The 14,686-nt window shown below is 56.0% G+C and overlaps 1 protein-coding gene across 1 annotated transcript; it reads right to left on the bottom strand.

Moving 5' to 3' along the window:
- Positions 1-1,623: 1,623 nt before the first annotated feature.
- BCL9L (BCL9 like) lies at positions 1,624-13,653 on the bottom strand. Its single transcript, XM_007936453.1, has 8 exons — positions 13,628-13,653; positions 11,907-12,292; positions 11,036-11,155; positions 6,705-6,915; positions 6,226-6,310; positions 3,817-6,109; positions 3,097-3,378; positions 1,624-2,711 (listed from the first exon to the last, which is right to left on the bottom strand). The coding sequence occupies exons 1-8, from the start codon at positions 13,651-13,653 to the stop codon at positions 1,624-1,626; spliced, it is 4,491 nt and encodes a 1,496-aa protein (XP_007934644.1).
- Positions 13,654-14,686: the final 1,033 nt, after the last annotated feature.

Raw genomic sequence — 14,686 nt, 5'->3', positions numbered from 1 at the left:
GCACATTGAGAAGACTGGGGATGGAGGCCTTGACAGAGGATACCCTGTCTAGAAATGGCCCATGGCCCTGGAGGCAGGACACTAAAGGCCTCAGCCAGGGAACTGCCCTGCCACCTCACAAGGCAGGAAAGGAAGTGAGAAAAGTCTTTTTCTCCTGGGGCCAAAACACCCAGTTGTGTATGGCTTCAGCTCTGACCAGAGGTGGCAGGGAACTCTTCTGAGAACAGGGGGCTAAGGGAGAGGCAGTGGCTGAGCCTGGGTAGGCAGGCTGACCTGGTTCACACCCAAACCCTGGGCACAGGAGCCTTGCCAGGCAGAGGGAGAGAGTGGGAATCTCCCCTGCCACCCTTCAACACTTCCCTGATTCCATCCTCAGGGGTGGAGGCTGGGGCAGACTGACTCAGGCAAACCTTTTCCTTCCTCCTTTTGTAAGAAGTAGGTGACAGCCTCTGGATGATCCAGGACCCTGGAGGGTACCTGGTCCAAGGGTACTGCAGCAGGCACAGGACCACCTTGGCCACCACAGGCTCAGTGGCACCATGTCACCCCCTTCATGGCTCCACTCAAGCAGGTCATTCAATCACCTCCTCTTCCTCCTTTCCTTCATCCCAGACTGGAGACAAAAGATACCAAATTCGGGCTAAGATGTAGTAGCAGCAGGGAACACCCAGATGGTGTCACCACGTGGGGCACACACTATTGCAGGCACACACGTGTGTGCTCCCTGAATAATCGCTCAGCAGCAGACAGGCTACAGTCCTGGGATCTCAGCCCTACTGGGCTCACTACGTGGTCTGATGTCATTTGACCACTTGGGCAGGGGACAGAAATGGTATCCTTTATAAACCCAGAGACACTGCAAACAGTGGGTGGGTGTGTAGGACAGCATGTCCCTGGGTCTAGAGGAATGGGAGGAAGGGGTCCTAGTTTGAAGATGGGGAACGGGGTTGGAAAGGTCGGGCAGAGGATTCATCTTTTTTTTTTTGCGTGACTTCTATCAAAACACAGAAATACAGCACACTCACAAACCGGCACAAAAGCGCAGCGCTCTATTTACAGCTCTGGCTGGCACCTGCCCACCTGGCCAGCCGCCTGCAGGGAGGGGGAGGGAGGGGTCAGCCACATCAGCAGGGAGAGGAAATGAGGCAGGAAAAGACAGAAGGAAAAGCAGGTGGGGGCAGAGAACCAAGGGGAGGAGGGATGTGGAGCTCCACAGATGGAGAGGGGGAAGAGGAGAGATGGGGACCTTTCCTGTCCTCCCTCTCCCCCAAAGGCTACAGGACTCTGAACGCAAAGCTGAAGGAGGGTGGGTGCAGAGGAGAGAGAGAGGAAATAGAAGTTCCAGAGGAACTGGGAGAAGTGGGAGACGGGGGCAGTCCTGGTGGCTGAAATGGAACGAAACCCCAATCCAAAATCCGCCACCCCTCCCCCACCCCACTCTGCCACTTCCCCCTAAGCTGCCAGCATGTCTGGTTTCCACAAACGCCACTCCCCACACAAGCCCCCTCCCACCCCCTCCACCCCGCCCCTCAACCCAGGCCATCCAACACTGGAGGGGCAGAAACTTTGTTAAGGTTCTCATATTTGCAGTATTGCTCCCAGCTGCGGCCTCCTCAGGGACTGCTAGAAGGGCAGGTTGGCCATGCTGCCCGGCGCTGGGAGGTAGCCCATCTGGCTGTCCAGAGACACACTGCGCTGCCGCAGGGGATGGGACACCATGAGGTTCTGCTGGGGTGGCGGGCCCATGAGAGAGCCCTGTGGGGAAAGCATGTGAGGGGGCTGGCTGTAGACGTCGCCCCCCACACTACGTTGTTTCATCAGCATGAAATTCTGCTGGGTCATGAGGCCTTGAGGAGGGGACATGACCCCCTGGTGCAGGCCGTGGGGCACCATGCCTTGCTGTGGGGGCACACCTGTCCTGCCCAGCAAGGACATTTGTCCGGGGTGGCACACGGACATGTTGAGCCCACGCTGGACGCCCTGCTGGCCTGGGAGGTTGGGGGGCCGTGAGGCGGTCTGCTCCGCCATCATGTTCTGCAGGTTCATGAGATGCAGATTGGGGGGCTGAGCCTTGGGGGGCTGGTTCTCGCTCTTGGGGAAGTACTGGAGGGTGCTGCTTGGCTTCTCGGAGGGAATGATCCTCGACAAGTCGAACTCAGGGATCCCCGTCGGGGTGGGCCGGATCACCTCACTCAGCTCGGGATCGTTCAGTACTGATGCCACCCCAGGAAGCACACCCGGTGGGTATGCATCGCTCATGCGCCCAGCCATGCTTTTGCTCATCAGATGCTGCTGGGGGGGTATGGGACCTGGCGGCTGGCTAGGCAGGTCTTCTGGGGGCAGAGGCATGCCTGAGGCATAATGCTGTTGCAGGCCAGGCCCCCCACCCCCACTGGGGGCCATGGCACCATGAGGCTGCTGCAGCCGAGGGGGAAAGGGCATCATCTGGGAGGAGCTGGGCACAGGGCCACAGGGGGCATTCAGGGAGTCTGGGCCCCCCGAAGCCATCATCATTGAGTTTTGGGGGGGGCCTGCTGTCCCCTGCGTGTTGGGGTGCAGTGGAATGTTGGAACCCAGAGGGGTAGGGGAGGGCAACATGGTGGGCGGGGGCTCATGGGACAGGGGCTGCTGGCCTGCCAGGTTCATGCCCATGGGGCTCTGGGCAGCAGCTGAGTTCAGGTGCATCTGGGGAGGCTGGCTGTTGTTGATCCCTGTGGGGAAAGAGGAAACAAGGGTCAGGGATGGCATGCCTAGCCTGGGGAAGGTGCAGAACTCAGCCCTTCTCCATCTCCAGCCAGGTGGGTGCCAGGGGTGAAGGCTTTCACACTAGCCTCTCCTGGCTGCAAGGGAAGGGACCTGAGGTGTTTTAACTAGGAGCCAGAACCTAAGTTCTGGCCTGGTTTTGCCCTGGGCACTCGAGTGCTCTGGGCTCGGTTTCATGAAATGCTTGTGGTAAGTGGCAGCAATGCCACAGATGTCATACCCTGGGGGCCCTCTGAAAATAATGCACAAAAGCCAGCATGACCACACCCAGCTCTTCCCACTCCCAGTGCCCACTTCAGCTCATCTCCCTGGGGCCCCTTCCTGGCCTCGCACCTGGCGTGGAGCCCTGTGGTGGTGGTGGCGGGGGCAGCAGGGGCCGGTCAGGCAGGAGCTCGTCGTCTGAGGTGGCGATGGTCTTGATGGCATTGTGGTAGAGCGGGGTAGAGCTGGGCATGGCATACTTAGACATCTGGGACATCATCAGTGACAGGGGATTCTGGGAAGGCGTGGGGTCTGGAGAGGAAGTGAATGGTAGACTGGGGTTCATGAGGCCGCTGGGAGGGTTGGCGGGAGGCGCAGAGGAGCTGCTCCGGGGACCGCTAGGCGGGAGAGAACCTACAAAAGTGGGGAGACAGAAAGAGAGCAGGGGTGACTGGGGATGGGAAGATGAATTTGGCTGCTCACAGTGAGGGGGTTCAGGAAGACATCGGCTCCTCATACTTCCAGCTGACCCCTCCAGGCACACTCTATACAAATGTCCCACTGCATACAGGCCCTTTATCACTACAGCCCACCTGTCTTCAAGCAATACCTGCAGCCTTGGGGCCCTGGGCAGTGGGGAGGTCCCAACTATGACTGCCTCAAATGCCCGGGAGATTGACATGGTGCTTCCTGTGAACACCCACACACAGATGCCCCTCAGGCAGAGCCAAGCATCTCTGGCCCCTGGTACAGATGCCTCAACTCACCCTCCGGCCCCAGCAGAAACATAGCCACCTCAGAGTCTCCCAATACCAGAATCCAACACCCGCTTGGCTAGACCAGTTGACTCACCCTGTTCCATGTTGCCCAGGGTAGTGGAAGAGTTCACGTTGAGAGGCGGCTGCTTGTTCTGGGAGACCCCAGGGCTGGGCATGGCTGTCTTGGGTGAGGCGACCCAGCCTGGAGAAGGCACCGCCATGGAGGGAGACTTGAGCCTGCTGGGTGAGCCAGTGGGCGAACGGACACTGAGGGAGGAGCTGAGGACCTGGGGCGATTTGAGAGGCCCTGGAGGGTTTGCAGAAGGCAAGGGCACCATCTGGGAGGGAGTCTGGGGCGACTTGAGGTTGGCGGAGGGTGAGGTGACTAGAGGTGAGTGCACCTGGCTAAGGGTGGGTGACTTTAGGTGCCCCATGCCTGGTGAGCCCATTTGATTAATACTGATGGTGAGGTCTGAAGGCCGCCTGCCCAGCCCTCGGTTGGGGGCTGAATGCATGGACCCAGGAGGAGGATTGGATGCAGGGGGCAGAGGCATGTGACTGAGCCGAGTGGTGCCCACATTGCCTATGGATATTGAGCTCTGGTCAGGGCTGAACATGTCTTGGGTACTGGCCATGTCCTGGGGCATGGCTTGATAGGGTCCCTGGCTCCCAGAGAATCCCTGCTGGCCCTGGTTGGGAAACTGTGAAGGCATAAGCATCTTCTGGGGGCCTCCCATCATGCCACTTCCGTTCTGTGCTCGAACTCTTGCCATTTCCTCAGGACTGAGGCCCTGGGGCCCCATCATGTCCCCAGGACCCCGCATCTTCTGAGACATTAGCATCTGCTGCTGCGGGGTCATCTGCACATTCAAGTTCATATTCATGTTCATGTTCACGTTCATGTTCATGTTGAGGTTGCCTGGCCCCATTGGTGGGTCCACCTCCCTCAGCCCAGACTGCCCCATGGGGGGACTCAGGAGGCCCCGGCCTCCACCAAACTCCATGCCCATGGGTGCGCCCGCCAGGCCCTCGCCACCAGCCATCTGCCCAGGGAACATGGCTGGATCCATCTGCCGGTGTGCTTGCATCATCCGCTCCATCTCCATGCTCTGTCCCATGCCACCGCCAGCCATGCCCAGGGGGCGCTGCATGCCCATTGACCGCTTCTCCAGCAGCTGGTGCCGCAGAAGCTCCTCACGAACCCGCGGTGTCATGAATCGCTCCACCTCCCCCTGCCCACTGGGGTAGGGCACAGTGTTCTGGGCAAAATTGCCAGGCCCCCCCATGGGGGGCAGGTCTTCGGTCCAGCCCATGCCTGGCCTCACAGGCCTCTGCATGGCATTCATGGGCACCTCCATGGGCATACTCTGCATGCCTCCAAACCCAGGCACCCGCTGCATCTGGCTGCCTGGGAAACGGGGACCAGGGAAGGGAGCACCCCGGAGCTGCATGGGATCTTGGACATCCATGGGCCCCCGCAGCTGTGTGCCCATTCCAGGTGGCCACTGCTCCCCAGGCTTGCTGTGGTAGGGAGGGGGTGGCCCCCTCACCATCATGCCACCCATGCCCATCATTTCCTGCAGAGGACGGCCTCCGTGCAGCCCGATCTGCTCTTCCTTCCTCCGTTTCTCCTCATAGTACTCCTCCTGCAGCTTGCGCCAGGCCACTTGCTCAGGCGTCAGGCTGTCCTGGCCCAGCCTCTGCATCATTATGTTCATCTGCTGCCCCATGTCGCCACCTGGGGGGTGCCCAGGCACTTCATGCTCCAGCGGGGGGCCCCCCAAGTTCTGGGTCTGTGAAATCATGGACTGCAAAGGCTCTTCATACTTCTTCAGCCCGCTGGAAGGAGCTGTGGGTGGCTGCTGGGGGGTAGGGGGAGCTTGTGCTGGTGGCCCACCCTCGCCTGCACCTCCTGGGGGCCCTTTGAGGAAAGGCTCAGTCTCTCCACTACGGAGCAACAGCCGCTCAATGTCTCGCAGTGTCTGGAGGGAACGCTCCCGATGCTCCAGCTGCTCCTTGGACAGGACTTCAGAGCCCACCAGGCTGCGCTGCCCATTTCCTGGGGTGGTGGCCTCTCCTAGCAGGGCTGGGCCAGGGGCACTGCTGGGGTCTCCTCCAGGAGGCAGAGGGTTGTTGGCAGAGACAGCCGTGGGAGTGTTAGGGTGGGTACCCCCAGTCCCACCGCCGGTGCTGGCAGCTCCCACGGAGTTGGGTGTCAGGTCCTGAGTGGTATCCTCAGGGGGTCCCTCCTGGGGCAAAGCTGGGGGAGCACCGCCAGGGGGTGGTGGCGGCGGTGGTGGTGGCAATGGAGGTGGCTGGGACTGTGGAGTGCCTGCTGATGGTGTGCTCAGGGGTAGCGGTTCTGGGGTGGGAGGCACCTTGGGAGCCTGTGGGAGGATAAAGGCAGAGCATGAGACAGGAAGGAGCTATACCAGCCAATCCCATTATTCATGGAGGCTTTGTACTGGATCTTCTAGGACACCAGACCAGGCACCACACTTACCTGGTCCAGCTTGGCCCGGGGCACATTCTGCTGGTGGTAGGTGAGGATGGAGTCTGCCCGGCCCTGAAGCACTGCCTCTGCAGCCCTGCACCAGAGGGATGGGGAACAGACAGCTCAGAGATGTGGGCAGGACAGAGCCCTGCCCTCATTCAGCACTGCCCCCTGCATAGGCTGACTCAGAGCCCCAACCAGAGGGGTTATGCTCATTCCTGGAACCTTGCTGTTGTTGTTGTTGTTATGTGCCATCGAGTCGGACTCGACTCATAGCAACCCCTCCTTGGGTTTCCAAAGCAGTATCACTATGAAAGTAGATTGCCCCATCATCCTTCCAAGGAGGGCTGGTGGGTTTGAACCGCCAGCCTTCTGGTTAGCAGTCAAGTGCTTTAGACACCTATGCTACCAGAGCTCCTTCCTGGAACCTTAGAGGACCCTAAAGGCTAGGGAGACAAAGCCGACTTGGTCTCCCTTGAGGCACTTACGTGTTGGCCAGGTGGGTGGTGAAGACATACACGAACTGTGAGGGAGGCTTTCCAGGGACACCCCCGCCCCCGCCCCCAGAGGCATCAGGCCGAAGGCCTGGCGGGGGGCCATGAGGTGGGCCTGGTGCACTGCTCTCGCTGAGGGGCAGTTGAGGGGCTTGGCCAGGACCCAGCTGTGGGGCCGCCATGGCTGGGTCTGCTACATTACAATCTGCATGAAGAGAGAGGAGAGAGCAAGGTGGTAAGTAGCCCAGATTCAGAAAGGAGCAGCCTATCACACCCAAAGGGCACACAAGGACTGAGGTTCACTGCCCCTTACTTAGCTCACCTTCTCAGGGTCATTTGTGGCCATATCTCGTGTTTTCACCAGTCTAGTTACCACACTTACTTGCTCTAGACCGGTCTTTGGCCAGGATGGAAACACAGTCACCACATGGAAAAGCTATCACCTATCAAGTTTGTCATATTGTGGTGGCTTGAGTATGGCTACTATGCTGGAAGCTATGCCACAGGCATTTCGAATACGAGCAGGGTCATCCATGTTGGACAGGTTTCGGCAGAGCATTCAGATTAAGACAGACTAGGAAGAAAGGCCTGGTGATCTACTTCCAAAAATCAGCCAACAAAAACCCTATGGATCTACCAAGAACACATATAGGGTTGGCAGACAATGGTCCTTTAAATTTATGTGAATGATCAGAATTCCCAGGTGTATAGTAGAGCTGACAAGGGGCAAGGTTGTGTCACTGCTTGGTCACAGCCAGCTACCCAGAGGGACCGAGTAGTTGAACCTGCGGGCTTGGGACCATAGTCACAGGGGACATCAAGCTCAATTGGCATAACATACTATACAAAACATTGTTCCACCTCCTACTTTGGCGAGTAGCGACTGGGATCTTAAAAGCTAGCAAGCTGCCATCTAGATGCAACGATGGGTCTCTCCTCGTCCTGAGCAAAGAAGAATGAAGAAAACCAAAATTCATGGAAACAATTAGTCCTAGCGACTGGTACACCATCTGATCTGCAGCCTATATGACTATGAAACCAGAAGAACTAGATGGTGCCCAGCTACCACTGTCAGCCACTTAGAAGGGTATCTAAGTAGGAGATCCTTGATAGAGAGGGAGAACAATGTGGAACAAAACTCAAAATCATTTGGAGAAAAAATAAAAAAAGGTGGGGACAAGGTTTGCTGGTCCAATAGAGCCTGGTGGAACCACTGAGACTATGGTCCCTAGCTGCCCTTCATGTCTGGAATTAAACCCACATCTGTGGTTTCCAGCCAAACAAAAGACAGGCATATGAGTTGAACATTTACCTCAAGTAGATACTCTCCTTGGAGAGAACAATCATGGGAGAAAGAAGGGCTGCTTATGCACAGGGAGACAGCTCAGGGGGCAGGAGTGTATGGAGGGATGGACACTGAGAAGAGGTAACTATGGGGAGAAAGTAGGAGGGGAGCTGTTGCACTGTGGTAAACTGTGGTCAATGACATGAGACAAAGTGTATGTGAACTGCTGTATGGGAAGTGAATTTGCTCTGTACATCTTCACCCAAATCACAATTTAAAAAAAAAAAAAACCCTACGAATTCAAACGGGATACTCTTCAATATAGCGCTAGAAGATGAGCCCCGAGGTTGGAAGACACTCAGAAGCCACAGTGGCCACAACAATGGACTTGAACATACCAACACCTGTGAAGATGGCACGGGATTGGGCAACACTGTACACGGGTCACCATCGTCAGAGCAGACTCAATAGCAGTCAGCAATAACAACAACACGTGGGAAAGAGGGAAAGGGACAATATGGCTCTTAACAACAGGCTCCTGTGTGCTCAGAATTCTGCTGGATACTTCTGTGTGTGATTTCACCTAATCAACACATCCCTGGGAAGAACACATCATTAACTCCACTTTACAGAGGAGGAAACTAAGACTCAAAGGGCTGAAACAACTCATGCAAGCTTATACAGCTAGTTAGTAAAGGGTCAGGTATAAGCTCAGCAAGGACTCCACAGCCCTGCTAAGTCTTAGCCCTCACACTGTAGTCTGTGTATGCTTGTGAATGTCCACTCTCCAGTGACCCAAGTGAGAGAAGGAAGAGATGGTACAAACCGACCATTCAAACAATGAATGTTTTTCAATTCTAGCCTCTACCACACCTCATGTGACCTCATGAATACTGTATTTCTTGCATATAATGCACCGAACGTAAATAACATGCCCACACAGGAAACTAACATGTGAGTTGTAGATTTGCAGAAAAACGTGTAATGTGCACATATTTGCATAAAAATATGGTAAGATACTTCATCCTCTGAGCCTTAGTTTATTCACCTTAAAATGGAAATTCAATCCTACTCTCTACACAGAGGGCAGATCAAGGATGTGTGTCTTTACAGCAAGTTCAGAGCTATGTCACAAACTACAAAATCATTTGGAAAAGTGACAGAAAAGATTGCCATACTGAGTTCACTCCCAGGGTAGACGAGCCACTCTCAGCACCAAGAAAAGTTTCATTTCATGAACACAAACTTTACTCCAAATTCTTGTCTACAAAAATACTACTGGACCTCAGTGGGTCTCGCAGAATGGGCAGACCTATTCCCATTCCAGGTAAATCAAGTCAAAGTGCTGATCCTGAGGACAAGAACAGCACGCTCAGTTAATATAAAATAAGGAACTGTCAGAAGTTGCTTCCCTTAAGCCAGAGCAGAGTCCAGCTTCCCACAGGCCCAGCATTAGAACCTTTCCTTGGATTAACCTTCTCTGACAGATCCATTCCACAGTGGTCCTCCCTTGCTCTGTATCCTGACTCTCTAATTTTATACAGGAGGGCAGAGCTAAAAGTTTGAGGGACTTGAGAGGTGACTTACTATGTGAAGAGCTGTCCTGAGGAAGAGGAAGGTATACACAGCAGGACTAGAATCCTAGGTACAACTTGGGGGGTTGGTGGTGGAGGAGGCAGGTGTTATTTCAGTAAGAAGCTTTCTAGTGCAACTATAACAACAGTGGGGTCGTGGATAGTCCAAACAGTTACCATGCTTGGCTGCTAACCAAAAGATTATAGAGGTTCAAATGCACTCAGAGGCACCTCAGAAAAAAGGCCTAACATTCTACCTCTGAAAAGTCATTCACTAAAAACCCTATGGAGCACAATTGTACTCTGCCACTCACAAGGTCACCATGAGTCAGAATCAACTACACAGCAAGTTTTTTTTTTTTAATTATTGTGATAAAAATATATATTGGGTATGGAATGTCAGCAAACTCTGCTTTCCCTGTCTCTTCCAATATTTTTATAATAGTGAATTGATGTTATAAAATGTGGATTGTGGGGAGGTGGGTCTTTCCTGGGAGGCAGTGACCATTCCCATCTACCCTGAGGAGTCAGCACGTCCTTGGGGGACTGAGCACAGATGAGCTTTAACATCCCAGGCACATGTACAGGCTTTGACATTTTGATCCGACACACAACTCTGTGGACATGGTGCCTCAATTACTTATCTACTCACTCCACAAATTTGCTGAATTTTCCTCCTCCTTAATGGGTATAATAATAACTCCTATCTCAAAAGGGTATTATGAAGTTAAATAAAACAAAGTAGCAAAGTAGCCAGCATACTTTTTTTCTTCCTTCTCTCTATATTATAGTACATGCCTTCAATAAATTCAAAACTGAACATCTTCTGGCTAGTTCCATATGCATTATGGGCTCAGCAAGGGCAGGAACTGTGTCTGGTTCTCCCCCATCATTTGAGCAAGGCCCAACTACATACTTGATAAATGAATGAAGGAACAAGCCATCCATCCACATCCACTTCTCATTGTCCTGCTGACCCACCCCCACAAGTGCTGGCCAGGAGCCAATCAGAGGTTAGGGAAGCATTCCAGAGACCCAGCTGTAACCCAAGTTTAGCACAGCTCGCAAAAGGGAGCCAAATACCACGCTCCCAGATGCTGGCCTCACCTCACTTTCTCCAATGACCAGTAGATGGCAGCACAGACCAGGAATTCATAGGTAAAGCAGTTAGTGGGGTGGTGACCAAGGGTCCATAAGAGGTTCACCTCACCCTACCTCGGTCCCTAGGGAAAAGCGGGCCACCAAGTACCTGGAAAGCAGGGGCCAGGCTATCATTGAGGAGGGAGGGACTGAGATTGAGAAGCAAGATGGGAGACAGGACACCTGGGCTCTGGATCACTGCCCAGGGTCAGCCTTCTCAAGCCCTACATGAGAAGAGGAAGGCTCCCTCAGGGCAGCCATCCATCCCCCTGGGACACCATCGCCCAAGCATCCTCACACACAGCCCGCCCCAGTTAGGCACTCACTGTGGGTGGCCCCAATGGGCTTGTCATCCTCTTCGCTGTCGGGTCCTGAGCACCATTCGTCCCCACTGTATGGCTGCTTCCTCTCCAGCACACAACGCCGCTTACTTCGAGGTGCCACCTCTGCTCAGGCAGGACGGAAGGCAGGCGGGGATGAGAGGCAATGCCCAGAGGCTCTGCCCTCCCACACTCAGGATCCTGGGCACCAGCCTGGGACATCCCTCCCAGGGCCATTCCCCAAGATGTCACACCCCAGAGGGCACTGCCCGGGCCATGTCCCTGGCCCCCACCACACCACCATTTGTTTCTGATTTCACTCTGCAGCCCTGGCTGACTGTCTCCCCTCCCCCCCACCCAGCACCAAGTACAGCATAATCCCCAACCACAACTGGTTCTAATTAGAGCTGGGGGGGAGGGGGAAGCTGCTACTACTCCTCCAAACCCCAGTGCCTGCTCCCAAATGGCTCCTACCAGCCCAGGATACCAGGAGGCTCCTGGGAGGTATGTGGGTCTGCTCCTCAGCCCAGAGCACTTCCCTCTTCCCCTCTAGGGGCTCTGATGGGAAAGCCGGACAAGAAAGGGAACAGAAACTCTTCTGTTGAGGCGCCAACCTGGGTGGCCTCTCTATGGGTGGCACCTAAGGCCCAGAAATCTCTCCCCTGGCCAACCCCAATCCTGAGAAAATGGCTAGGTTTCACGTTGGTCAGCATGAGTCGGTCAGTGTGATGGGGATAAGAGAGAGGATGCCCCCTGCATGAATGCTGGAGAGCTGCAGGTGAGGATTAGGGCAAGGGAGCAGAGGATGGTCTCCAGGCAACTTTGAGTCTTGGACTGCAGAAGATGCTACAGCCTCAAGGATCAGGAAATGGAGTACCTTTGGCCTCTGATTCCAGGGATGGCGTTCCAGCCTCTCGCTGCTCTCCAGAGTCCACAGACACACTCCGCTCCCTCTTCACCTTGCCCTTAAGCGAGCTGAAAGGGGGCACCCCTGTCTGGGGGTTCTTCAGACTTGAGTTGCTGGGTGAGATCTGGTTGGCCTTGGCCCCATGGTTCCCCGCCCCCACGCCCTTCGTGCCCAGGTTGCAGGTGGGTCCTTGGTTCACATTCTGGTGCTGGGATTGGGCCCCGCCATTCCCTGTCTTGCCATGATTGGTCAATTTATTTTCTGGGTGCATTGGCTTGGCTGGGGCAGGGGGGCAGTGGCCGCGGGGGGACAGCGGCGGGCTCCCTGGAGCTTCTCTCCTCCTGGGGTGGGGTAACCTGGGAGAAGGTAGGAGAGATGTAAAAACGTTAATCTTGCCAGGGGCAAGGCATCCCCTGGATTTCAACTGACCCATCTTGCCTCACCTAATGGTGGAGAGAGCTGAGTGGCATTTCAAGACCACCAGCTATTCCCTACTTCCTTTGATAGCCCCTCAGACAGAGGCTAGTGCCCTTCTCTACCTTGGGGAGTGTAGATGGGGCAATGTGTGCAGGCTCAGGAGTATACCTGCACATACACACACACACACACACACACACGTGCGCGTGCATGTGCAAAAAATCACACAATTCAAATGAAAACCAGGGCTTTGAGTTGGCAGAATCTTTCCCCCACCCCTAATATCCATCAGACTGCAAGCTGCCATGGCAACCCCTCTCCACTAGCACCTGACCAATACTTAGGATACTCTCTTTTAGGGTTTGCTGTCTCCGGGATCCTCACAAGGTCCCAAACCTAATCCCAAACCTCAATCTTCTATGAGTCCCATCACTGACAGGGAAGGGCCATGGGACCTACGGGTCACCTCTCATGCCCCAGCCACTTTCCCATAGGGAGGTGGATAAAATGTACACCAGAGAGTGGTACCCACTCTTTCAGACAGATAGGGAGGAGAAGGCCTGAAGAGGATCACAGCCAGCAGGCCCAGCGGCAGGCAGACGCAGGAGGAAAGGGGGAGGGGAATGGTGAGCCGAGAGAACTGGAGTGCAGCTCTGGAGTGCAGCTCGAAGCCAAGGATTCCTGCAGCCTAGACTGCGGTCCCTTTAAGCTCCAGCCCGCTCCCCCTGCCGCCTCCCCCTCCCCGGAGACCTATTAATAGCCGCTGGAAAGATCACATCACGGGAGAGGATATTTATCCCCCCTCATTCCACACCAGCTCAGATTTATTTCAGCTCTGCTGTCCTGCTGCTGCCGCCTGGTCCTGTCTGCTGGCTTCTCCCGGGCAGGAGGAGGAAGGCAGGTCCCGTCCCCTACTCCAGCTCCTACCCCCAGCTTGACTGGGGCCAGAGGGCGCCACTGGACCAGACAGTGGCGTGGGCCCGGGTCTACTAAAACCATTTTAAGGAGGGAAGCCCTGGAAGGAGCTAGAGGCAGCAGCCATAGCTGGTTGCCAGTCTCTTATGCCCCTAGGCACAAGCACTAGGACTGATTGTGGGCACCTGCCTTTGGGCAGGCCTTCCCATTCTGACTCCCTTTAGCCCACTATGGCCTGGAAGCCAGGTGTCCAGGGGAGCTCCCTCTCCAGGCCCAGCACAGCTCAACTCCATCACCACTGGGCCCTTCCCTTCCCCACACTCCACACACACATCCCACCCTCCACGACACCCACACACCTTGTCTTGTTAGCCAGGATCCTCATGGCTCCCACACAGAGTGGGGCTACGGCCCCAGTGTGTGCCCAGGGCCCAGCCAGGTACTCGGTACTGGAGCACGTACTGCAGCAACAAGCCCCAAAGAGAAAACTTGTAACTTGGGGAGGGGGTGTGGGTAGGGGAGGGGAGGAGGGAGGACCCAACAGCCCTGGGACTGGGGAACTGGAAAGGGTAGGGTGGGGCTGGAAAGGGAGGCCTACTAGGTAAGGTCTCAATCCAAGAGGCCAGCCCTTCCACACCTTACCCTCAGGGAGCTTGCAGTCTCTAGCAATCTCCCCAGGCTGCAGAGGCAGAATTCACTAAAGGCATAGGTAGAAAAGGTGGCCTTGTAGGGCGGCAGTGTGGTCAGCTCGGCCCGGCCTGGGGGACTCCCACTCCCTGGCACGCCCCTCACCCCGGGTGGGGAACCCCTCATGCCCCGCCCCCAAGCGCGGCACCCTGCCCCGGGGCACCCCAGCAGTTGAGGGGGCTGGAGGTGGGGACACTGCCCCGCCCCCAGCTCGAGGCCTAGCCTGTGCCCATCCCAGCAGGCCCGGGCGGGCAGCTAGAGGCCTGGCGGGGCCCCGGGGCTGCAGCTGGGCTCTTCTGGAGACCAGTAACGCTGGCTCAGATTCCTCCCCGACCGCAAGAATGCAGGAGACTCCCCTCCCCCCGCCCTGCACCCCCACCCCGCCCCCTTCGGCAGAGCGAGCGGGCGAGAGCCAGCGAGGCAGTGAGCGAGCAGCGGGAGACTGGTGGGACTGCAGTGGGATTCTCCGGGCCCCACGCGCACACCGCACGCACAAGGACAGACACACAGACAAGTCCCAGGAGAAGCCCGTAGATGGACGCGCGCTCGCCCTGGGCACAGTGAGGCATGGGCTCAGAACTGGACCAGCACACGAACTCTGACTCACACGCACTCACAGCTCACACGTGGACAGGGAGACAAAGACACGCACGGAGCTCAGGAAACTAGACGCGTTCCTGCCAAGCACCCTGAGGTTCGTTGGAGGGCGAGAGAAGCACTGGCCAAAGCAG

Source organism: Orycteropus afer, unplaced genomic scaffold, assembly GCF_000298275.1.
Source record: "Orycteropus afer afer isolate SDZICR_OR568_19922 unplaced genomic scaffold, OryAfe1.0 scaffold00036, whole genome shotgun sequence".
NCBI lineage: Eukaryota > Metazoa > Chordata > Mammalia > Tubulidentata > Orycteropodidae > Orycteropus > Orycteropus afer.
The sequence above is the reverse complement of the archived record's forward strand: the minus strand, read 5'-3'. Positions and strand labels throughout refer to the sequence as shown.